The sequence below is a fragment of the Phasianus colchicus genome, chromosome 10 (genome assembly GCF_987193195.1).
Source record: "Phasianus colchicus chromosome 10, bPhaCol1.hap1.1, whole genome shotgun sequence".
NCBI lineage: Eukaryota > Metazoa > Chordata > Aves > Galliformes > Phasianidae > Phasianus > Phasianus colchicus.
This window is the reverse complement of record NC_143445.1, coordinates 21,947,602-21,973,261: the sequence shown is the minus strand read 5'-3', so window position 1 is coordinate 21,973,261 and position 25,660 is coordinate 21,947,602. Positions and strand designations below refer to the sequence as shown.

Below are 25,660 nucleotides of genomic sequence, written 5' to 3'. Positions count from 1 at the left end.
CTAGCATTAAAAAAAACGGGTGTACATTGCACACAGTGTGCAAAGGTGCACATGCATGCTCATATGCATAAGTGTATGCGTTGCCAATAAGGACGAATACAAAAAGGCACATTACAATTTTCACTTTCATACATATTTCTAAACCACACTTCAGCCAAGACGACTTCTGTATGTTATCAATGCTATTGCTTCTATATAGACATTAACTCTTCCAGAAGCATACCTGCGAGATATAACCAGGAGGCACATGAATAGGGGGGATGGATCCATTGGGTGACATCATGGGAACCTCTGCTGGTCCTAAAAGAAAGGGAAAAAGAGATTCATTTCAGTTGAAAGAAATTGCACAATTGCTCAGAAAAGGTTAAAAATAGCTTTATTTTAGAAGCCTACAATAACAAAGTGAACAAATCCAGTAATTTCTGGTGTGTGGAAAATGCCTTATGCCATCATCCTGAAAATAAAATCATTGTTCGATGACTTTAACATATATTCTGCTGAAATAATATTTTCATCATAAAACAGCTAAAACACAGGCTTTATATTACCCACTGATCAACTTATACAGCATTAAGCAGTAACACAATATGTCCTTTAGCAGCCCACAATTCCTGTACTGAAATCTGGTTAAGTTATTCTTGTCAAAGACTTGGAGGTGCAAAACAAAGCAGAAACTGTGCAGCCTGGAACTAGGCAACTCCCAAGGAAAGTGTCCAATTGTACCAAAAATCACATATGCGAAAAGCTATCTATTTAAGAATGCACAAAGACCAAATTCATTATCTCAGCTATTCAGACTAACCTTGGAATGCAGTTGTACAAGCAAGAAGCTTATGGTTTCCACTCTGAAACCCAGCCCTGAGCATGCCAGTTCCATTTTAAGGCACTGAGTACAAGTATAACAAAGCAAGTGCCATAATCATTTGACTTTGCAAACACAGCCTCACAGCTACAAGAAAGCATCTAGATAAAAATGGAAATAGTTGACTTTCTTGCTCACTGATTTAGCTGTTAAAACCAGACACATCACACATAGCAGTCAATGAACTCCTCAAACAACAGACAGATGTTTGCAATGAGAGTTTACTGTTTTGAAAAGAATAATGTAATGATTTCCTTAGTACATATGCTAATGTTCATTCTAATCTGTCCCTCTAGCATTTGCCATGGGCTGAGAATTCACAGCCAAACTCTGGAGAAGAGCTCAGAGAGCTCTGCACTTTGCTGCTGCCAATTGAATTTTAGCTTAGGCAATTGCTACAAAAGATCACTTCAATCTCCTCTGACAGAGGAGGCACCCAGCATCTCCAAACCATGTCCCATTCCATGAAAGGAAGCCAAATGTCAAAACATGTGGAGAACTTCAGCCATAAAGGGGTGGAATGGCAGCTCATCAGCTCAACACTGTCTGCCTCAAACATTTGGACAAACCTGGTGAAACATCCAGCAATGGAATGAGCTGCAGCTTGCCATCCAACAGCAGCAAGGAAACAGGGACACTAGTCCACACTGACCCATAAAGAAGCCATTCTGTATCTGCATATGGTTTTTACTGGTCACATCTACATTTGAAGTATGATAATTTAGTAAGTGCATTAAACATGTGAAAACTCCTGAAGTCTCAGTGTTTATTGTTTCAGAAGTTATTTTAAGCATGGGGCTTTGCTGTTCCTCATACGGCTCAACACCCAACTACACAAGGAACCTCACCTACACTACAGCCCCACTAGGAAAAATGGCTTTATCACTCATCTAGCACAGATGTTTTTCCCCACCTCACTTTATAGCTCTATTAATGTCCTTTGTCTCCCCTAATAAAGCTCCCACAGTCAACAGTTTTAGTGTGAATGGAAAAATGTAACAGCATGAGTAGTAAGCAATTGCTGGGTGGATTAAGCTATGGGTTAAATGGTTCTGTTTAAACCCATCACAAAATATGAAGTGACAATTGGTTCACAGGGAGCTTTTCAGAAATATTTGAGTAAATGCATTTTTCCTATTAAAAAAATAAATCTTTGCATATGTCTTCTGAGGAATACGGTTTCATGCTTTTCTCCGAACTTCCTCTGAGAACAGTGCTGAGTTCAGCAGGGCACAGCACACAACAGGAGTGTGCACAGCAGCACTGGGCTGGGGGAGAAGCAGCCACACAGGATTAACAAGTGCTGTTGGGTTCTTCAGGGTGCAAGAATAGGTGGAAGGAATAATTAGCACTGTCACGCGGCTCACTTTAAACATTACAACAAGTGAATGATGTTAAAGAGAATAAAGCCTCAACTTTTAATGTGTTTCTAGCCCTCAACCAAAGTCCTCTATACTTGCAGTCACTGTGGTCCTAGCCAGTCTCTCAAAAATATAAACTCTGCCTGGAAATTGAAAATGGAGCAGCTCTGGAGTTTCTATGCATAGATCAGCTAAGTGCTATATGACAGCTGAGAATCGCTCAACTCGGCACGGCCATCATCTGTCCCGCAAAGCCCTTGCCAATTGCTCATATGGAGCAGCAATCGACTGGCAGGAAGAAATCAAACTCCCACACCGAGACTGTTGACTGCAACACTTCCATTCCAATAAAAAAAAAGATTGGGTTTTATCATCAAAACGTGCACTGCGCGAGATGATTCCTAACCTTGCGCACAACCCACAAACTGTTAAAGTCATTTGGGTAACAGGTTTTAAAAGAACGACAGCCCCGTGATTTGCGGCAAGGTTTTGTTTCCAGTGCTTTGATTTCCAGGCAAGCCAAATGACTTTAGCATACATTATTTCATCTCTCTCGTCAACGGTATCAAAACAACTTCAAGTGGCAGCGAGTAACACAGAGCCCCAGAGTTACTGAAGACCTTGCCTGCAGAGCAACCACTCCCAATTTAGCACTAAAAACAAAACTCAAATCTTTTTTTTTTTTTTGAGGGTAGTTTATCTATCTTTTACTTACATCTAATATTTTAACTGTTAAAAAAAAAAAAGTACTTAGAAATGGATGTTCCTCAATTACTTATATTCATAGGAAGGACGTAAGGAGTTTCCCCCAGGGTATTTTAAACCCTTGCAAGTCTTAATAGAAGCTCACAGTTCAACACACGATTTAATCTACACAAGGAGGAGTCATCCTGCTCTGCCCTGGATGCTGCCCACTCGCCGTAATACGTTTTGAACCTGTTAACAAATGAAGGCCGTCCCCTGGGTGCATCACAAAACTGAGCCAGAAGAGATTTGGCTACTGCTGCTCGCAAAGCCGGAGGCCAAATTCCCAAATTCCACCCTGAGCTCCAGCACCATAAATACTGAGTGCCTCCAGCAGCTTCTGGAGAGCTTCCCCAAACGCAGGTGGGAGGAACCCACTGCCCTGACAGCACCAAGAGTTTGTGCTTCCAACACGTTTGTAGGCAAGGAAGCAGGAGAAGCAGAGCGGCTCGGTTCCCAGGGGGCACAGCTGGTGACCAGCCCAAAGCCCTGGTGAACCCCATGCTGCCTTCCCTTTCGTTGTAATTACTGTAACCATTTTGAGAGGAGAAAAATGTTTTCCAGATCTGCTGCCTTTAAAACAAATCAAAACCAAGAAAGCACCTGCACCAAAAAAAACCCACAACTACTGTACTTGCACTGTGGCACATCATGTGAAGCTGCAGATGACACTGAGTCTCTCTCTCCTTTCCCTCCTGCACCTCCCCAGCCAAGGACGCTGCTCTGTCCTGGGGACTGTCAGCTCTTCATCTGCTCTAAGTCCTTCTGCAATCACAGCACAACCCACTGCAGGAATTTCTGCCCCAAGGTTTTCAAGGCAGACTAGAGCCTTGGTTTCAGATCACAGCACTCGCAACTTTCTTGTATAAAAGCAGTTTTGAAACCAGTATGCTTTTATTATGATCCTCAGTGATCTCTTATGCATGAATTAATTAGTTTTCTTCTGTTAATTACAGAAGCCCAAGTCTGGCACACTGGCTCCCCTGGCTGGAGCAATTCATCTTGCCTGTTTCTTTGTGTGTAACACCATGAAGCAGCAAGGTCACTGCGCTATGCTGGTTTTCCCATCCCAGCTGCTCCACAAACACAGTGCTTTCCTCTCCCTATTGCTAAAGCATTTCCACTGCAGAATATTGTCCAAATCCAGTCCCAAACCTATGCCCACGTGCTTTGCTACATATTTGCACTGCCCATATTGCAGAGCTTGCTCCTACAACTCAAACCCCTCCTGGCTTCAGGGTGAAATTCACCAGTGAGCAATAACTCTCAGGTCCATGAATTGCTCACTGGGATCTCAGTCCTGTTTCCAGTGAGCAGTGACTTAGGATTGCGCCCTCTAATACCTGCAGGAGAAGGGACGTGGTGATTTTGGCAGGGTCTTACTTTGAAATTGAAGAATCCTCTATTCTGATACTATCAGAAGATGAATGCCACCCAACCACGCGCCCTGTGCCTTACATAGCGTAACAGCTAGAATTAATTCATGGAAACCTCACTGCTCCCTCAGCTCGTAGCAGTGGCTCTCAGTGCTGTGACTCGGCATACAAGGCTGTCTCAGGAAGTAAATCTATTGAGCAAGAGCTGTGACTGAATGAAACAGGAAGATCGTTTAAGGGCAAATTGGCCTGCTTTGCTAAAACAAATGACCCAGGACTCGCTGCCCTTGGCGGGGACCCAGAGGTTTGCATTTTCACATGGACGAGCAGCTGTTCCGGAACAATTTCCTCAATGAAACAAGCACAAACAGGCTGCCTTTCACTGCTGGCTGCACACAGCTTCTCTTCCTACTCCAGCAGCTTATGTGCCACGTAGGGTGATGGCACAGAGCACCCGCATCCCAAGGTCTGCCTGTTTGTCCCATGCCCCACAGCCACACCTCCTGAACTCACCACGGCACAGGACCCAGATCTGCTGCTGATCCAGACTGGAATACTTTGCTCCTACATGACTACAAACTTGTAGATTGAGGGAACTCTGCATGAAGAAGGAGCAGCTTTTACAAAACTAAGTGCCTGAGGGGACATGACAGCTGTTCAGAAACCTTCAGAGAGGTCTGGTATGTCAGAAGAATCGCAGCTATGCTGCATTCACAGAAGTGGGGCTGTGGAGGGCACAAGAATAAGGCCATTACTACTGCCCAGGGTTAGCAAAAGCACCCAGCACTCAGCCATCCCCACGGGGCAGCACACCCATGCTGCCAGGTGGCTGCAGAGAGTTTTGCACTACTTGTGGGTCTCCTTTCTTAGGGCAACCTCACTTACACTTAAGGTGTGAATAAAAGGACACCCAGTACACACCTGTAGAACTCCTCAGCAGCTGCCTCAGCTGCTAGACAATATCCCTTGATTAGCAGGAGGAAAAGGGGATCTCATCAGCACGCATGGAGTCTAAGGACACAGAGAGCCCATGCTCCAACAGACATTTCTGTAAATGCACAGCACTCCCGCTTCGGAGGAACAACTCTATGGGCACATTCACTTTTACTTGCACCTCCACTATTCACTTTCTGTTCAGATTACAGTCCAGGAGAAACCATTCCTTTTTGCCTTACAAGTGTAGTATGATAGAATTACCAAGTTCCAACGGGTTTCAAATGATCTTGGTGGTCCAGCATCAAATGACTATTTAAATGTGCACAGAGCATCCAAAAAAAGCATCAGCCTGAAGCCAGCTGCACCTGCATGGCTTAACCACTGACTGCAGTTACCTCAATACATACATGCAGACACAGGGCCTGACAGGGAAAGCTGAAGGATTTTCCATAGGTGAAAGATGTGTCCTAAAAGTCTTTGCATCTTCCATCACCCTTCATTTTTTTCCAATATGCTTTTAAAATCCTGTTAACACATTGGATATGGTTACAAATGATAAGCCCTTTAAAATCACCCCTGCCCAAATTAATTGGCCAGAATCATCTAAAAATAAAAAAAGTTTAAAAACACATCAGTCCCTCAGTGCATCATTGCTGTTACTGTTAAAAGGCAAATCCCACAGCTGTGAATTATGTGCGCAATGTTTGGATCTCGCAGCAGGAGGCCCTGCATCCAGCCCTGGGTTTGTGCTGTCTCTAACATATCTGGACAAACTTACCCAAATATCGAAGGCAAACACTCAGAAGCACATGCCAAAGGCTCAGAGCAGTCAGTCCATGAAGCATTTCTGGGTGTCTCATAGGACAGCATCTCTGCTGTTCGCAACAGAGCCTTTTGTGGGCTGCTTTTCTCACCTGTCCTTGCCAACTGCCCTGCTGCACACTGCCTCCAGTTCATAGGAAAACAACAGCGCTGATGTTAGAAGTGTACACCTCTGTCTCCCAGATGTGGTATTCTTGTAGAGTGTTTTTAAGGGCAAATAAATATTTTGAAGTAGAACTTTTTTTTTTTTTTTTAAATAGAAGTGGAATATTTTGCTGCCCTAATCTGAATAAACAATTTTGATTCTTTTGCTCAAATAAACCTTTTCTGCTGGTTGGCTCAACAGTCGCTACTGCAAAAACACTTGCAAGGAGTATTTTGCAATACTTCAAGCACTGAAAATAAGCATACTCCCATGGCAATTCACCAGATGGGTTACAGATTGTAAATCAGAGATGTCTAGACTAAAACACAAGAGACAAACATCCGTCTAAAATCAGTTAGCTTGAATGGCAAATACTGTTAAATAAATTAGGGCTACTCTGGAAACAAAGAAGAAACAACTACGTTGAAAACATCTGAAATTAATCCATTAGCATACAAGCCACAAAACAAGAACCTGGAGCTGTAGAGACATTCATTACACGGTGAGCACAACCGTGCCAACACCCTGACGTGAGGAGCAGGGATGGCAGAGCTGCCCACGTCCCCCACAGGGTCCCCACACAGAGCAGTTGCAGGAACGTGGTGGTTCCAAGACTGGGAAACCACACAGCCAACCTGAGGTCACACAGGGACCAGTGGAAGTGATTGGCCACAAACCCCCATGGGTCAACTCATACAGCAGTGCTCAGGACTACATAAAGCAGGCAGAATATGGGAATCCTCAGTCAGCAATAGGCTTCCCTTTGGAACCACACACCTCGCACACTGAGTTGAGGTGCTTCAAACAGTGGAGGCCCAGCAGTCCCCTGATACCTATGTATGCAGCACCACCAGCCCCTACCCCAACCTCAGCTACAGGGAAGTGTCCATCGCTGGATGAGGGCAGTGCGATTCTTACACCAACATGAACAGCATTTCCATTTACATGCTGCATAGCACCATTAGCCTGATATTGACAGGAATTATTTATGTCTAGAATGATGAACACCAAGCCACAAGAACACTACAAAGGATGGATGTTGAACTATGGACATTATTTTCCTCTTGCAAACAGCTTTTCAGCACATTCTAATGATGTAAATGCTTTTTGGGGTACATGAGTTGGCTTGCTGACACATTTACAAAATGGCATTCAATTGTAGAAAGTTTTGCTCTGTCGTGTGTTTATACAAATGTTCAATATTCAGCTTAGAGTGTAGCTTTCATTAAAGGTAACAATAATTATACAACATCAGTTTTCTGCAGCAGTAAAAGAAAATGCTCTAATTATTCAAAATATAATTATTACATTCCCATGGCAACACCAAAACGATGGTACAATCAGCGACAGATCCAAACCCAAGCCAACAATTATGCTATGCATTATGTTCTCTTCCACCTGCCCTTAACGAGGCAGCAATTAGGGGATGGCTATTCTCTGCCTGTCCACCCACAGCAAGAAATATCATGCAGCCTGAAAGCCAATGTCAACCTTCCATCCATCAGCCCACCCAGCACTGAGGGAACAGCACTGGCACCAAACACAACAGCATCTGACAAGTTTTATTCCTAACAAGTTTGGATCCTGGACTTTGGTGAATCATTTAAAACACTCTATTTGAACACCCTCACCAAAATATGACAATTAATATCTGCCTGTCATAAACATGCCTTCTTTATTGCAGAGGGGAATGGGGAGAGAAAGAAAGGCATCAGTGCCTTTTGGTGATGGATGTGTGTTTCAGCAGAGGTGCAAACAGCAGCTGAGTGAGCATCCCCAGTACACCAGCCTGTGTTCTCCAAGAGCTCTGCCATCAGCCCTGGTGCTCTCTGCAAGGAGGCTTCGTTGGCAAACATCTACTCCATTTGTGCTGCCCCTTTGCTGGCTTGTCTGCTCAACCAGACACACGTCACAGGACATGGCATCACGTGGTAAGAGTTGGTACCGATATTTAACCCTCCCCACTTTAAGACAAATAGAAGTTACTTAACATAACATGCTTACACATATTTTATACTCAAGTATCCTATAGCGAATACAACAACCAGAGACATTAAGAGGTATTTTACAGAGCACACCACATCATCAGCATGTTACACTGCAGCAAGCTGCACAAGCTTCAGAGAATGAACTCACTTCCACCTACAATACAAAATGTATCACAAAGAGCTTATAATCGTTTGGACGTGGTTCATTTCTCCTTTCAAGTTTTCTCACTATAAACAATTGACTCTAGCTTACGTCAATACTGCCCAGAGAATGATGAAGGAACAGGGAGCTTGCATGGAGAGAGCTTCCCTCTCCTCCATGCTGAAGTCCAGCAACAAATACTTTCTTGTTACTTCTCTGATTGCACAGCAGGCACATGCTGAGTTCTGCTCAGGACTCTACAAGTTCATGATTTCTCATTTAATTTTAAGAAGCAATTTTGGCTTCCAGCAACTCTCAGCACCAGTTTTTTTTTTTCATACAAAAGGCTCTTATACTTGGGCATCACGAAATTGCTGGTGAAGCACTGTGGAAACAAAAATAGATGAGCAGTGCACTTAAAGGAATTACAATCCACATTTATCTAGGTTAAGATACAAATACAGTTAGGGAATAGGAAAGTTTTCCTTGGGGGAGGGCAGGGAACAAGGCTGAAATTTCACTTGAGCCACCATTCCCTGCAGGTCCTATTCCAATGTTCAGATCAATCCAACAAAAATCACATCATACCTGTCAACAAGTTATCTATACAATTCAACAGAATATTGCCTGGATAAAGTTAAGCACATATAAATCCTCTAACACTCGACGAGCTTGCCCAGGTAATAGAGCAGTTTGTGCAAATTCTGCTGTAGGATCATGCATTGCTACAGTAACTTTTCCAGCACTGAAGTATTTTTGCAAGCTACAAAAGAAGGTTTAGAAGATGAAAATAATTATTTTTACAGGCTTAGAAAGGAGTTATAATGAACCTGTTAGTGACAGGAAACTTTTTTTTTTTTTCAAAACAACCCAAGTCACATGTTGAAAATGTACATTAACATTATTTTGTGCAAGTTGTAGGTAGAAACATCAATGTTTTCTTGTAAAAAAAAAAAAAAAAACACCACCACAATGGTTTACATTACATTATGGCAACAAGAGGTCAAAACCTTGTCCCTTCTTTTCGACTTCCTTCCCCTTCCGAGCCCCTGCACTGAGAACTGAGGCAACGCTCTCTTCTGCTCCCTGAAGGTTGTCTGTGACAGCAGAAGGCTGAGAGCAGCATTTCTCTCCTGGCACTCCAAAGGCTGCAGCACAAGAGGGTCCATTCAGCTGCACAGAGCTGGGCTGCAGCGCCTGCCTGGGCCGCGTGGCCACCGCTCGGCTAACAGCAAACAGCACGGCTGGGTCCAGGCTGAACAGGAATGCCTTTGTGCCACAGTTTGATGGGCTCTGGAAAAAAGCGTGCTTTCTCTACACAGCATTAGATCTAGATCCAAAAAAAAAAAAAAAACCGTTGAAAATCTTAAAAAAAAAAAAACCCACAGAGGAAATTCCACTGAATTATGTGGAAGTATATCTTCAGTAGCTTAAACTTTTAGACAGCGTTACACACCTCTGTGGACGCTTATCTGCTTTCTAAGACTATGGCTTTCTGAATGTTTCTAAAGCAACAGAAATCGAGCGTCGAACAGGCTAGAAATTACTAGCATTGCTCTGAGATAGCATATTAAGAACTAAAACATCAGCCACACAATGTCCCAGCACTTGGGTTTGAGAGCTTCCACACCAGCAGGGCAATCCCACACCTTAGGCTGCACCTCACTGCAGCCCACACGGCACCCACATGGCCAGCAAGCCAGTGAGATGCTGGGACGTCTGGGGCAGAGGGAGCAGGGTACAGGGCCTCAGCCTGACAGGCAGCCAGCAGCAGTCATCAGCCTGATGACACTCAGTGAGAATGCTGGTGTAGGAATTCACTAACACATCTTAACTGAGCGACCCAAAACTTCCATACAATTTACCAAAAATCTGCTTCAAATACACAGCGTCCAATGCACTAACTACAAAACTATGTGAGAAAGGCACTATTAGAACATAGCAGTGTGTGATGAAGACTCCTGGCCTCACGATGCTCCCATTATGGGCCCAAGCCTGATACTCATCCTCATGCACGTAACAGCTGGGAGAGAGGTGGCTTTTAGGCTTTGTGGTTTGGGCGTTGTTGGGTTTGTTTCTTTTTGTTGTTGTTTTGGTTTAGCAAGGGGGGGGATTAAAATGGGATTAAACTCAGGAGAGGTTTTCTACCATGCTGCACCTCAGTTCAGGAACAGCAGCTGGGCTTGACACACTTGGTCCTGCAGCCAGTGTCACAGGAGCTCAGAGTTCTCCTTTCTCTGAAATCTCTGGATCCCCAGATTTCCTCCTGCTTCTACCTGAGCAACACCAAGCTTTCTGTTTTTACTATCAAGCCACAGCCTGCTGCTGGCCTGGTGAAACTATGAGCTCGCTCCTGCTCTGCAGTCCTCATCTGGAGGCCATTCAATGTGAATGGAGTTGTCCAAAGGCGCCGAGCAAAGAGTTAGCCCTAATGAAGTCTCTAACACGCTCATCAACGAGAGGAAGCAAACTGTTCCTCTGAAGATTCAGAAGGCACCATGCAGAGTAAAGAGGAATGGAAGGGAAAGGGGAAACAGGAGCCCTTCAACTTATGGGATTTTTTTATTGGTCTCCTGATTTCCAGGGTACAGCCTTCCACCTACACACTGGAAACATCAGCAGGGCTTCAGGAACATGAGGCAATGGCTTTCTCATGTATGCGTGGAAAAAGCCAATATTTATACTGCAGCAAGATACCACTCACCATAAGCCTACAACTGAAGCCCAACCATAGGGCCCTCTCTAAAGGAAGGGAGTTGAATTCTCTGTAAACATAAAATGCAACCAAATTATACCATGGAAACCCATGGAACATTATTCAGACCATTCACATGAATAAAACATCCCACTTTTGCCAAGTTTTGTTCAAGCTGACTTCAGCTTTCTGCTTAAACACACCTCAGGCTACACTGACATCATTTGTAGCAGAGGCAGCATTTTATTTAAGCTTGAAATCTGTGGCTGTTGGGTAGATTACCAACTAGAGGGCTGAGTTTTCATCTACAGAATCTTGAGTGACCTGACTTCAAAGGCTGGATTTAGATTTACTGAGCCAACGGGAAACAAACACCTTTAATCTCCATACTGAAATTAAACTCAAACAAAATAATTCTGGGAAAAGCCCTCTATTACCACACAGCTAGACGGAAATGGAGGAGAGGTGGTAAAAACTCGAGCAATTCTGCATGAATAACCTGTCTCATAGGCAAGGGTACTAGTTCCTCTCTTCCTGATATCTTTTTCCATCCTGTTTTACTCACCTCTTTTTTAAATATTAAGTTATACTTGGCACTGAGCCTAGATCAACATATCTGAACACAGAACACTAAGAATTTATTCTAGGAAAAATCTGGGCATCTAGTTGCATATGCAAACACCTAAATTATCTGTCATTTGCACCTAGGTGCTACTGTGCTTCGGGTAAGAAATAAGCTTTGCACATGAAAGAAAACCGGCAGCACTAAGTGATCTTTTCTGGCCCTGGAGATGCTCAGTTATTAGACCCTGAAATCTTATTTCTAGTACAAGGTTCAATACTGTCTGGGATTCCGGTGCATTTGCAGAAATAAGGAACAGACATCATGTGTCTGGTTAAAGAGAACACATCAAGATCAACAGACTTCTGCTCCATCTACATATCAAGAGCTTTAAGAACAACTCAGAAACCCAAAAAAATACTTTCCAAAGAAAGAGAGAGGGCAGAGGAGGAAACAGAATCTTTTACCATACAAACACCACCAGCAAATGCTGTGGCAAATGCTGTGTTGCCCAGGCACACCCATGTGACAAGTCTACCAAGATGAAACAGGCTCTGGTTTAAAGGCAGAAGCTGTTAAACAGCGAACAACAGAAAAACAACATTCAAAGCAGGAAAGATATCATAAATCGTTTGAAATTTCTAGATGAAATTCACCCAAGACAGCATACACATCCTTCACTCAGGCACCAGAAGGTGAGTGATCTAAAGAAAGGTTGCAGGCTGCACAACCCAGACTTATAAAACGTACCCACAAGGAAAAATACACCATCACATTTCTTTCTTAAACAAAAATCACTGCCCTTCTTTTGAAAAAGGAACATCAAGTTTCCCGCTGAATTAATTAAGGAAGTCTCAATATTTTTAGCATGCTAAGTGAACCTGTCCAGCTACTCACATAAAAACACACAATTAGTTTGACCCAACAAGATGCTAAGCACGTGTAATTCTCAGACTCCAAAGACCTGAGTGACTGACAAGGTGAGCACAGTATCTTGCAGGTATGGGGTTTATAGAGTTACGCATACTGTCTGTAGCTTAAAAACCCAAAGTCCCAGCACTGCAGTGTTCACTCTGGCAGCCCACGTGCTCCCTCTGTACAAAGGCATTGAATGAGGCATCCCAAAGGCCAGGTTTACAAGATGAGATGCAACTATGGATCAAATCAGCTGAAACTTTCACTTGAAAAGAACGCAGTGCTTGCTGAAGCTTTGGAACCTTCATCAAATTAATCCTCCCCATTGATGCACAGCAACAAGAGCTTGTGAGAGGTCATTACAGGAATTTCATCCTGGGTAGATGTCGGAATTTCAATTCCACTTTCTAAATTCTGTTTGAGAACACAAAACAAAACACACACTTCTAGGTGGAAGCACTGAGAAAATATTATTGACTGGAATTTTTGAATATTTATAGACAGGAATAGATCAGCTGTAACTGGAATGGAAAACCACCTACATTCTGACCCCAACCTCCTGAACAGCCAGCTGGGAATTGTGATGTATACCTTCAGAAAGGCCCGCAAGGAAACACAGCCCAGTGTTCAACAACAAATCATGCCTTTGTGCAGATGCACAACATAGTTTTTGTAAAGGAAAATCCATTACTACAGTGAATACTGAGGATACAGAGAGACAGAACCACACCTTAGAGATGCAGAGCAATGTAACGAGAGGCAGCAGACAACTGGTACATTGGAAACTGATCAGATAAAATGGAAAGCATTTTTAAAAAAAATTTTTTTTTTTTTACTATGAGGGCAAGCAGACACTGTTCACAGGCTGTGAGATCTACAGCCCTGAAGTGCTCAGCTGGAGAAGTCCTTGGGCAACCTGCTCCATGCAGAACAGCTTTAGGGAGAGGGCAGTGCTACAGCCTTTGGAGATCCATCCAACCTAAATTACTCCAATTTTGTGGTTCAGCTCCGCAGAAGAATCATTTCATTGTAATGCTGAGCATAAGTACTGGAAGTGTTATTTATAAAGTCTTCTTAAAAATAGAAACATTAAAAAACAAAAACAAAGATATTCAAAGACTGTGAAATACGTCTCTTTAACCAACACACAGAGAATGTTTACACAACACCTGATTTCTGCTCACTCCTGTTAATGGTTGCAATTCATGGCAGCACGTTTCTCATGAAGCCACCAAGCATGAAAAGAATGCAAAGAGCATCAGGGAGAAAACACCTGGAAATTTTCTCTGCCACAATTTATTTCCACGCTTATTAATATTGTGTTAATTATTTATTCAAAAAGATAGAAATCCATAAAAATAAAAAGCAAGTCTTGTAAAAAACAGAGACATTTCATCTTTGGAAGCTTAATCCTGCTACCTATTAGTTTTTCTCTTATGTAAGCAACAGCAAGGGGAAAGCAGCTTTTCTCCTGAAAGCGCTGTTGTTAAATACTCCATGTCATTAACAGGAGCTCATAAATCCAGCATGTCACTGTTGATATGATCAAACACCGCACAATTATTTAATGAAGTCCATTGGATAAAAATTACCCGACCCGCATTCATCTTTGAACGGTGAAATTGTTTTCGCTTTATTAAATTTTAAGGCTGCCATTAAGAAAGCCTATTAAGAAGGAGGTTTCTAAGCTCTTTCTTACTCCCAACAGTATAGCTAGACACTTTGTACCACTGCTACTCATGATCAGCATTAAAATCACTATAATCAGATAATTTCGGTGCTTTAGTGAGCCATGCTCTACCATCTGGAGACTGAACCATGCTGGGGTAAATCAGACCCAACCTGACTGACATTGGGAATTTGTTTTATGGAACTACTTAAAGCTAATCTTACCAGCCACGTTCTGCTATGTGGCATCTGAAAGTACACTAATTTTTTTTGCACTACCAGAGAAATGACTTCACCAAATGGAACAGGGATTGGACTCAGAGACCTGAAGGGTTTAATACTGGGCGTTACTCTGACTGTAAACCAAACAACTCAAGCCTGAGCCAAAGGGCATCTGTCAGATCATTCCTTTACACAGAGAGGTATCAACCTATACCCAAGTTTCCTAATGGTTGAGTGTGCTTTCAACACAAGCAACACAAATTCAACCAAGAGGAATAACGCGTTCATTACTCCCATCTTAATTTTCCTGAAATTTATGCCTGCGATAACATTGTAAACATCAAGAGTCACAACAGATAGATGTGAATCCAGATGAGGGGCTCGGGAAGCAGCCAGGGACGACGCTCTGCCTGCACTGAGCACCTTCCGTTGGGAAGGGCTGCTCCAGCACCAGCTCTGCCAGGCAGCATGCACAGCTGGCCCATGGCTGCAGAACGGGCACGTGCACACTGCATGTGGGCACAATGAATCTTAACTAGGGCAGCAGTTACTGAATAAGCGAGGCATTCAGACTGCCAGCCATGCCAGCAAACTCACTGTGTTCTCAAGTAGCAAGAAACAGCACAGCAACTCGAGTCAACTCCGCACAGAGCCCCATCTGCCTGCCTGCAGCACAGCCCTGCTCGCCTTTCCAACCCTCGGGTGCCAGCTGCCTTCTCCTCCTTTTTCGTTTATGGTTTACCTGCCCACGTTGATAACCAACAGACTAACTTCAGAAAGAAAAAAAAAAAAACAGAACAGAAGAAAATAGCTCCCCAGCAGTGACTGTAGCTGTACTTATCCTCAACTTCCTTTCCCTTCCTATAGATCTACAGTTTTGGTTTACAATATTTCTCTTTCCAACTCTTACAGAAAGATACACTTCTATTTAAAAAACCCTCCAACGAAAATAAATCCCCCAAGCAGCTACCTGAACAAAAACACAAGTGGTGACGCTCCTGCAAAGACAAAAAGCAGCTCAAATGCACACTCCTTCCCTTTGGAGCAGCTCCTACATGTGGCACCAGAAAATACCCAAACTCTTTTTCCATAAGGAATGTGATTTAAAGCTAAACCTCTGCCTGAAACTCTTACATTAAATCACTGTTGGTATGTAAAAGCAGAATCAATAGTCAGACACTTTTTCAAGATAACTATTTACTTTTGCACAAATGCATGCTGGAGAAAAAACCTACCTTCGCATTTTGAAAAGGGGACTCTAAAGGTTTTTCCCCTTGTATTCAAAAACTAATCTTGCTTATTAATTGTTGCCTTTGGAGTGAGCAAAGCTTTTAGTTGTCTCAAAGCTATTAACAGCGACAGCTGTGCATTAAACTAACTCAATATTCAGCAGCCCCATCCCAACGCCCTTCTGGAGCTCTGCAAAACATTTACCGAACACCTTTTCCCCTTTGCAAATAAAAGGGTGTTTCTAGACTGATTTCTAAAAGCTAGCTCATTTCTGATTTCACTAGAGGTTTAATGCAAATAATTATGAGAGCCACGTAAGCATCGAGGGAATCTGTGCCATTGCAGAAAATAACTGACAGAATACTCAGTTCCTAGGAACCGTATTCTGTCAGTGTTTAGAATTCCTGAGATTCCTGAGCACCATCATTTCAGCATCAGGGCAACAGTAACTAAAACCTCAATTAGCGTTGTCTAAAACCTCCTGCAAGACTAACAACCTAGAAAAACGCCACATACATTATGAAATAAGGACTGTCTGAAAGGCTTTCAAATTGACAGATTCCCATTTCACAGCAAAACAACAACAAAAAAAAAATCACGTGGAAAGCTCTCCTCTATTAATCAAAGCTTGAATTTGCATCACTTCTCACATTTGCTACTAATTCTGTGGACAAACTGCATTTACATTGCTTTCTGCTGTGAGCAGTGACCCATCTGGAAGCAGAAACAAACGTGCCCTGCATTTTTCTTGGCCGCTCACGTCCTTGCTATGACAGAGCATTAGTCTGACCATCCACCAGCTGCACCTATTTTTTTTCTCTTTATTTATTTATTACAAACCCCAGTCATTTCAGAAAAGCTCCCAGGCAGGAGCAAGGTGGCCCTGGCACCTTTTTGGCCACGTCCCCTGATGAAGCACAGAGCCACATCACACCAAGGAGGAGGGATCCATAAACACACACAAGCTGTTCTAAGATGCAACGCATCGTATTTTACGCTTTATTACTTACAAAAAGCACTGCTTAATGGAAGAGAAAACCAGAAGGGAACTCAGGAGCCTGAAGCTGGATTCCTTGGACTGGCAAGAATTCTGAGCATGTTGTGTCTAATGCACGATACGCTGCAAGTGCCCTTTGCAATAGGCAGCTTCAGATATCCAAGCCAGCATCCTTGCAACAATACATACCATACCAGACTTGTTCTGTTCATGGATGTGTTTGAAATCAACAATTCCTATCCAAAACTTAAGTCTTAGAGAGGTTAATTGCTGTTGAAGCTTCCTTTTGAATTAATTAGCATGGCATAATCTTCTCACGATGTTCCAAATGCCTGCTGTGTATATATATACACACACACACACATTCAATATGTATAATTATTACTTACATACCAGATGCAGGATAATTACAAGCACCGTCCCAAACCAAAGATGCCAATACACGAGCTGATGCTGCATGCAAGATCACCTAGCCAACACGTAAAAGCATTCAGTGTGTGATCCAAGCAGGTATTTCTGGGTCGCACACAGCTGAAGTGGCCAGAAGCTAAAAATTGCACTTGAAGTACCACAAGGCAGGTCGGGTTAATGATCAGACCGAATTTCAGTAGCGTGAAACTGCCTGCTGACATTCCTTTGTGGTACATCATTCTCAGTAACCCACCCATCCCAGCAGGTGAGTCAGGTTTGACTTCACAGGCTCACATCAGGTGGCTGCATGACCCAGTGCAAACAGCCTGACATCTCCAGCACCACAGGCAGACACATGGCCAGGGTTATGCACCAACCATACCAGGATTATTCCTCAAAGAGCTCATACATGAATCTAGCAACTCATTCAAGCCAAACACATTACACTGAGGACAGAAGGGTTTCTGTAAATCTTTTACTTAGGTAAATAAGGGCTACCAAATCCTTGGGCTTCACCATTAAGCAGCAGTGGGGATCCCCAAAGGCACCAAAACCACTTGGCACATGCCTAAGCCAACAGGGGATTTTTATTCTTTATTTCTTAATACATACAATAATAAAAGACTATTACATTGAAATCCTAATGAGCAACACACAAGTGCACAGTAAATTATATATTATACTTAATATACTTAATAGAAAGACTTCAGAAAACAGAGCTCAAAGCACAAGATTTCCCAAAGGAAAAGAAAAATCCAAGGTGTAAATGAAACCACAAATGTTAAATGAATGCCCAGCATGCATTGACAGAATGCAGTTTTCCTTCAGTGTAAACAAGATCTTTGATCTTTAACACCTATATTAATCTATACCCACACAACAGAAGTGTCCATGTTTTACCCTGAGCTGAGGGCACAGAGATGGGCATGGATGGCAACCAGCTCTCACGGTACAGCCCCCAAAAACATGCCAGATCTACACCAACCAACACCTTTTGGAATGTCATTGCAGAGATGTATTTAAGGAACCCCTCATTACCAATACTGCAAAACACCAGACAAACAATATTACTAAATGAGATAAATGCTGCAGTCTTATTTCTTTCGTTTTCAATACTGTTTTGTCATTAAATAATCTCATTACCAGGTTATGCTCCAAGTCAAACTGCACTGTCAATTCATTGCTTAAGTTGTTGTATTAAGGGGATAGGCACCAAACTTTGCAGGATGATAAAGTAAAATCTGTGTGTCCTATTTCTTATCTATGTTTATTAAAAACACTTTCACGCTTTGACGCAAAACAGGTCCTGAACCACTCACCCAACTACGGCTGTGCACGGAGACCTTGGGCTGCCTGACGCGGCCTTTCACCACAGAGGAGACAGCACACCCAGACTGCCTTCCAGTGATGGGAGATGCTCAAAATCTTGGGTAGTTCCCCATGCCAACAGCAGAATTAGAAGCCAAGCTGCCTCACAGTCCTCTAGGCTTCCCGAAAGCCACAGGATTTTTCACATTCCTCACATTTCCTACCTTCTGCTCTCCCGATGTCTCTCCCATAAATACACTTCCCGTAACGCTTTCAGCAGCAGATCCCGGTAGGCGAATAGGAAAATGGGATTTTAAAGTTATTTGCCTCACTGTGTTCGTTCTACAGACACATAGACAAAATATCTGAGAAATCTGTCCAAAAAAAAAAAACACCACCAAAAATATGAAAAATTGAGCAACTTTCATCTCATTGGTCAACTGAGAAAAACATGACTTCGAGGATGCTGGAAGTGAAATTATTCTCTCCACTTCTTGATGTTCAGATAGAATTATTTTTTGTCTTTAAAAAGCAGCCGTGCCCACACTCTACTACTCAATACCTTGCGTTTCAACAAGCAGGGCTGTTTGCTGTTTTAACAAAGCAGAAATAAACCCAAACGCTACTTCTGAAGGCTCCTGCCTGCTCTCCTTTCTCTTTCCTCTTGCTCCAAAGCTCAATGATCCCCTTGGGCAATATTTGGCCTGATCCCATTTAATATATTTTGGTGGTCTCTATCATAGATCAGTTTAATTGCAAACAAGTCACTAATCACAGGTGAAAGCAAACGTGGAATAAAACTGATGTATGTAAGTTTTGCTGTAACATTTATTTTCTCCGCACGTAAAAAAAGAAAGGGTTGTGCTCTCAGGGAGGACCTGGGAGGGGCACAATGAATTATGAACCCTTTGTTTAACAATTGGGAGAAACCACAAAAGGAGGGATTTTGTTCAGAGCTCCTTGGCACACGTTGGGAAGCTCAGAGGTTTGCACTCACAGAGCACTATTACTTGAGAAGCAATCACAAAGCAGAAACATCCCCTTCTAAAGAGTTCGAGTCTCCCAGCTGATGGATGCTGGCTAAGTCACAACATAACTATTTCACCCCAAGAAACACCGCGTCCATCCGGGCGGGAGAACCTATAGGGCCACGGATGCACACGCAGATGTTGGTGATGTGGGGGCGGGCGGTGGCAGCCAGCCCCACACATCTGGAGCTGTGGGAAACGCCGTGCTGGGCTCATGTCAGACTGTGTGTGTTAGCAAGGAGCACAGCTGGTCCGCGTCAGCTAATCCTTGTTGCAACACTGCGCCCAGTGACTACGCACAGAACTATGCCCTGCTGGTCACACTCAGCTGTACTTCTGATTATCAAGGGAGATGCCACAGTGCTTTTTTAAATTAAAAAAAAAAAAAAGTTGAATGCAGCTGTTTCTGCCTTAAGGAATGTCAAAAGAAATTGTTTCTCTCTGCCATGGAGGTATTCTTCACTGCAAATCTGAATGCATTCCAGCGCTAAGGCAGCTGCCCACTGGCAAAACACAGAGCGCCAAACGTTTGCGCAGCCTGAGCTGGGAGCAACCCTTATTGAGCACAGACAGACGTGGCCATGAGGTTACCAGCTTCGGCTCAAGCTCTGGGTGAAGAAAAATACCCTAACCCCTGAAAAATCCCCACCTGAGAACAAATCAGTGCTCGCACACTAACAAGCTTAGCAGAACATCTTGATGCTGAAGTGTACTGTTTTTGTTTGCTATCCTCTCAACACAACCAACTGACGTTACACCAAACACCCCCCTCTTAGGGGGGTGAACAAGAAATGCAGAGCCCAAACTACTATGATGGTAACTGTGTGATAACATCTTACACCAGATGGCAGGTGCACTGCTGCTTCCCTTTGAGATACCTGAATTTCAATCTGAACATGGAATTTGTGTCCATTTTCCCCACGGAGCTCAGTTTTCACCCTCTGTAAAGGCAGACAAAGCAGAGCACAGAGAGGCTTTGTGGCCAGCAGGGAGTTGGGCACAGCCCCCAGCCTCCTCTGAGACTCTCCTGCATCGGCCTGCAGCCATAGAGGGAGGCTGCACACAACCATCCGCTTCCAGAAGACACACACAGGCCCAGCAGGACAATGCCACACTCTTAGGAAGTAGCAGAAATATAAAAAGGAGAAGGGGAAAAATGATTTCATAGACACACTTCTGTTTGGACGCACATCTTTCAGGTGCTCTCACTCAGCACCATAATTTAAGACTGAACAGAAATATCTAGTGGACAAAATTCCACTGTTACAAATGCAAGGAAAGCACTTGAGCAAAACTTTATGTATGCATAGATCGTCAGTGCATTTGTGCTTAATAAGGCAGCTACTCTTCTGCCTGCAGAGCAGACCACAGAGCCGTGCAGTGCACTCAGCAGCTCCCAGCCCCGCAGCACATACACATGGCCACGCAGGTGCAAGCACAGGACACATCACCACCTGCACAGCAGCCTCATGGTGCAGCTGGAACCATTTTGGGTTCCACCACAGTGCGGTGAAGATGCTGTCATCTTCCTGTTCCACAGGAAGCCACCGACTGCCTCACATAGAGGATTTGCTCACACTTCCAAGCATATGTTTGTGTGCAAGGGGAACCAAGCAGGATGCTGCAAGGCAAGGGTTCTGCACGCAGACCCAACTCCAGCATCAGATAGAGCCATTACATTTCAGCAGATGAAGGGCTTACCAGATAAGTAGCTCAAGTCCGCTTCCATACAATGAGTCCACGTCCTTCCTAAAACAAACTCACTGGCAACTGCTTCTTTGAAGCCAAGATGCATGTGGTGACCTCAGACCCACCTCAGGAACACCACCTAAATAGACTTCTAACTGCAGGCTGGAATCTGAAGCCCAGCTGACCTACCCTGTACTGGCTCTCTCCCCCTCATATACAACAGTATCAATCCTTCAAATAACAATTTCTCCTTCAGGAAGTGGATATATCCATTTTCTAGGACAAAGACAACTCCCCAGTACATCACTATTTTCCTGTTTTAACAATACGAGCCCCTGCTTGAATGTACAGTAACTTGTAACAGTTATTTACCCCATTTCCACTCCAGACAAAAAAGCAGAACCAAAGACAGACATTGCTCTTTAGATCCCTTACCCATTAAAATCTAATGTTTTATCAAGGTCTCCCACAGCAATAGAGAACAAAGCATGAAGTTTATTTCCTGAACTTGTAAAATTAAAAACCTCAAAAGCATTTGGTAGAATTAGTTCTAATTTCAAGGCTTAAGCATGCAACTGGCAACGTAACAGCACAACAGCCATATGGATGACCTGTTGTCAGCAACAAAAAGGTTTTGAGGAACCGCTGAAAAGCAATTCTGTATCTCCATAGAGCATCAGCTCAAAAGAATGATGCTGAGAACCATTTTACTATGGTGAAAATCGTCTACTCTGAGAGATTTTGGAGGCTGTCCAGAAGCAGCCATGTCTTCAGGAAAAGCAGTACACAGGAAGCATTTCCCCAGAACTCTACCAATCCCATGGGTGTTATGACATTACAAAGCAAAACCATGAAAATCCCCTCCAAAAACCCACAACATCAGTATAATAGTGTCCCAGAAGTCCTAAAATTCTGAGTTTTTCCTAAGAATTGAGTGTTGAACTGCAGTTGCAGCATCTTGAAGAGCTCAGAGACAAGAAGTATACCATCCAAGAGGCTATTTGCATACAGCAACTGGGTTGTTCTCAGTCACAGCTGCAGTCAGTGTCAGATTCAACTCAGAGTAGGAAAATGCTGCAGGTACAAAGACTCACAGCACAGCTATTTCCTATGCAGTAGATGCATCGAAGCAACAAAACATACAAACCAAGCTGCATGCAAGTAATGAAGATGAACAGCAGGGCAAAACATTGGCCCCCTTCTTTAAAACGAGGTGAGCCGTGCTCTCTTAGGTCCAAAAGGAGCTGTAATGCTCCTGGCTTTTGGGGAGAAAAGCAAAACATACAGTAGAAACAGAGACAACTGAAATTGCTCTGAAATTGCAGAGGAATTTGATGCAACGCTTACATGCATGTCTAAGATGAACAGAGCTCTTACATTCATAGGAGGCAGCTCATATTCCCAATGCATGCTACTTTCCTACCAGGGTACAGAATTACTGACTTGGGTTTGTGACCTGATGCCACCAGAGGGGCAGCCACACTCCTTCTTGCTTCTTCCTCCTCCTCCCAAACTGCAGAAGATATTCAATGAGACTAAATGGCAGAAGAACTATTCACTTGGTACAGATCAGCTTTCCCTTCCTCAGTAGGCTCACAGGTCAGCAAATAGCAGCCTGGCAAAGGAAGCAGCAGGAGATGGCTGAGGGGTGGGGAGAGCATCATGAGGCCCCGTCTGTCAGCAGCCGCCCTCCATCAGGGCAGGGCAGGGCAGCTGTAACACAGCTACTTTTACAATCTCCAAAACAAGAGCTGCTTTTATCAACTTGCTCTCCTCTGCTTAGCACAGAACGACAAGGAGAAGAGCTGCTCTGCTGCAGGAGAAACCAAAGGAGTAAGTGAGCAGAACCGGGAGCTGCATGAGAGCAGCACAGCTGTCGGGTGCAGCACAAGTTGGAGGCCTGGAAGATGTAGAAATGTGCAGCTAAAATGTAAAAGGAAAAGAATCAGAGAGGGGCAGAAAGGGTTTAAGAGTTTCTTTTGTACAATGAGACTGTATTAACGGATGTCAGCAAACAAAATGAAAATAAGGAATAATACAGTTTTCAGGCATGATTCTCTATAGCCTCCTACCTTTGAAGCAAGTCACCTCTGGGAGAACAGGCACAAAGGGCTGAGAGGCTGAAAAAAGCAGTGCTGTCCAGGCTTCCCCACCAATTCAGGCTGCCTTTTTTGTGAGCAAGAGCCTAACTACTGCCTTGAAACTCCCTCTGAAGTGGACAAATTCAATCCACCAGCTATTGAGAAATTGCCATTTGGCCTCCCTGAAGTTAAACCCAGGCTCCAGCCATGCTCTGGCTGTGTTTCACAGGCATTCCTCATTAAGAAGCATTCATTAGCTGTCCAAATGTCAGTCCTGCATGCACCAACTCCAGTGCTGAGAGCTGCTGGGTGCTGAGCACTGAGCCTTGCTGACAGTGGCAGGGACACAGCAGCTGCATCAGTGTACACTTGCATTTCTTCCTAGCAGCACTCATGCCAAGTGCTATAGGGCCTAGTTAGCGCAAAAAGCAAATTTTCAACCTCTAAACATGTTTGTACTTAACTCAGAATTACTACCACTTTACTTCACCTCCCTCGTTTTAAATTACAAGAAGTTTCACATAAAAATGGCTATACGTTTTCATGAACTGCAGTTCACAGCTCACTGCACTCAGGCAGATAATGCTAACCATGCACATCCATCTTACAGCAAAATAGAAAGAATAATGCTCCACACTGGATACTGAGAATGCTATGGACATGCACCTTCTGGCTCCACAAAGAGAAACAGCAGTAAAAAAGAGAGGACAGCAGTAGTGGAGGAGCTTTGCAATCACACAGCTTGAGGTTAGAAAATAGCTATCCTTCTATTCCTAGCATAGCAGCTGGCTCAAATAACTGGCTAATGCACTTAACCCAGCATTCTGTACACTTGTTTTTTTTGTTTTGCTATGTATAGAGTGGAGATAGCTACGTGCATGAGCAGCACTTGGTAAACGCCCAAGATCTGCTTGCTAACCAAACACAAATAAAAGAACAATTTCACGCTATACAAAATAATTCACCCAAATCTGATGTTTGGGTATTTAGGATGGCCTCAAAACTGAAATTCAGATTAATTCATTCAGTTTGCTGTCCTTGTCAACAAAGCGTTAGATTAATCAGGAAAACATAGGCATGTGCATTTTAAACACAGTGAAGGCCCCAGCTCAAAAGGAGGCATTAATAAGGAAACTGCGCAGCCCCTGGGCACAGCTGCCCTCCCAGGAGCTTGCCCCATGGGTAGAGCAACTGCTTGAATAGAGGGCAGGAGGAAAATTCAGCTTAGAATGGCAGGACTTGGGCTCTGCTTTTCTCAGGGTTTGCTTTTTTAAGCACATGGCTTACACTAAAGCACACTCGGGATGCTTCCATATGTTCTGCATGACAAATATTTCTGTTCAATTGGAACTACTGTTACATTACTCCCATTTATAGCCACAATTACGTCTATCACTTCCACATGCCTCCCCACAAGTTCTTCTTTCAATTTAGTATCTTGCCATATGTGCAATACAAGTGCAAGCATCTAAAGACAGCTTTAAACTTGGAGTTTGACAGAAGTTCTGCTGCTACTTACATACTCATCAAAAGCAGCACACTAATATCTCCCAGAGTAACCAGATCTGGTCACCAGCTAAAACATCACCATCCACCTACCCACACTCACAGCCTCAGTTAAGGAGACGACTCTCCTAAGTGTTTATAATTACAGTGAGCTTCCAAACAGCGCCAGGTTAGCTGTTTAACATGGTATGTACAAACACCACCTCACAGCGGGCTACATCTGGGAACCAGAGTTAGCACTTCCTTACTAGCAAGAAACAAACCAGACAGTTCTGACTCTTTTATTTAAATGAAGTCTTAACTGCTGGATTAACTAATATGCTAGTTAAAAGCACTTCAAGCAAATGCAGCCAAATCCCCACATGCAGGAAGGGGAGAACCCCTTTAATGTAGGAACTGAAACACCCCCAAAAGGAATTTGGAAGGCAAGACTCCTCGGCTGGGAAGCTACCAGAAACATTCAGTTCCTGTACTAAATAAAGTCACTGCTAGGAGAGGCTTGCTCTGGAGCCAGCAGCAAGACTGCATGTTGCTTGGAGCTCCTGGAAGAAGCAAATCCTGTACAACACATCATAGGGCTATTTCTTCTGTTATTTTCTGCAGGCTCCAAGAAGCTCTTATGTGCAGAGTGAAACTCTTACAGCATCACACAAAGCACAGAAAAAGGTACGTGGCTGCTTATTGCCACGCAGGCAGCCAGATGACCTTGCAGCAATAATGGGGCTGTTAACATGCGTGTTTGCTTTCCAGCTGACAGTTTCATTACCACTCCTGCCTACTCTATTCAGACATGGGAGTTAGTCAAGCAGTTCATAAGAAAAGTGAATATCCCAAAAGAGAATTTCAGAAGAAGCTTAATTAAATAACTGATTATTCTTGGTGAAGAATTGGTATTAAGAAATAAATACATGCACACTTCCTTGTGACAACCTCCCAAGGGAAAATTTGTAAAATAAGCACAGTGTTTATTTA

The 25,660-nt window shown here is 43.4% G+C and overlaps 1 protein-coding gene across 2 annotated transcripts in view; it reads right to left on the bottom strand.

Annotated features, from left to right (window-relative positions):
- Nucleotides 1-25,660, bottom strand: part of FNDC3B (fibronectin type III domain containing 3B) — a 147,682-nt gene that overhangs the window by 83,097 nt on the left and 38,925 nt on the right. For both annotated transcript variants that reach the window (XM_031614564.2, XM_031614565.2), the window contains exon 4: nucleotides 224-300. In XM_031614564.2, the coding sequence (XP_031470424.2) occupies nucleotides 224-300 (77 nt within the window). The remainder of the gene's footprint in view (nucleotides 1-223; nucleotides 301-25,660) is intronic.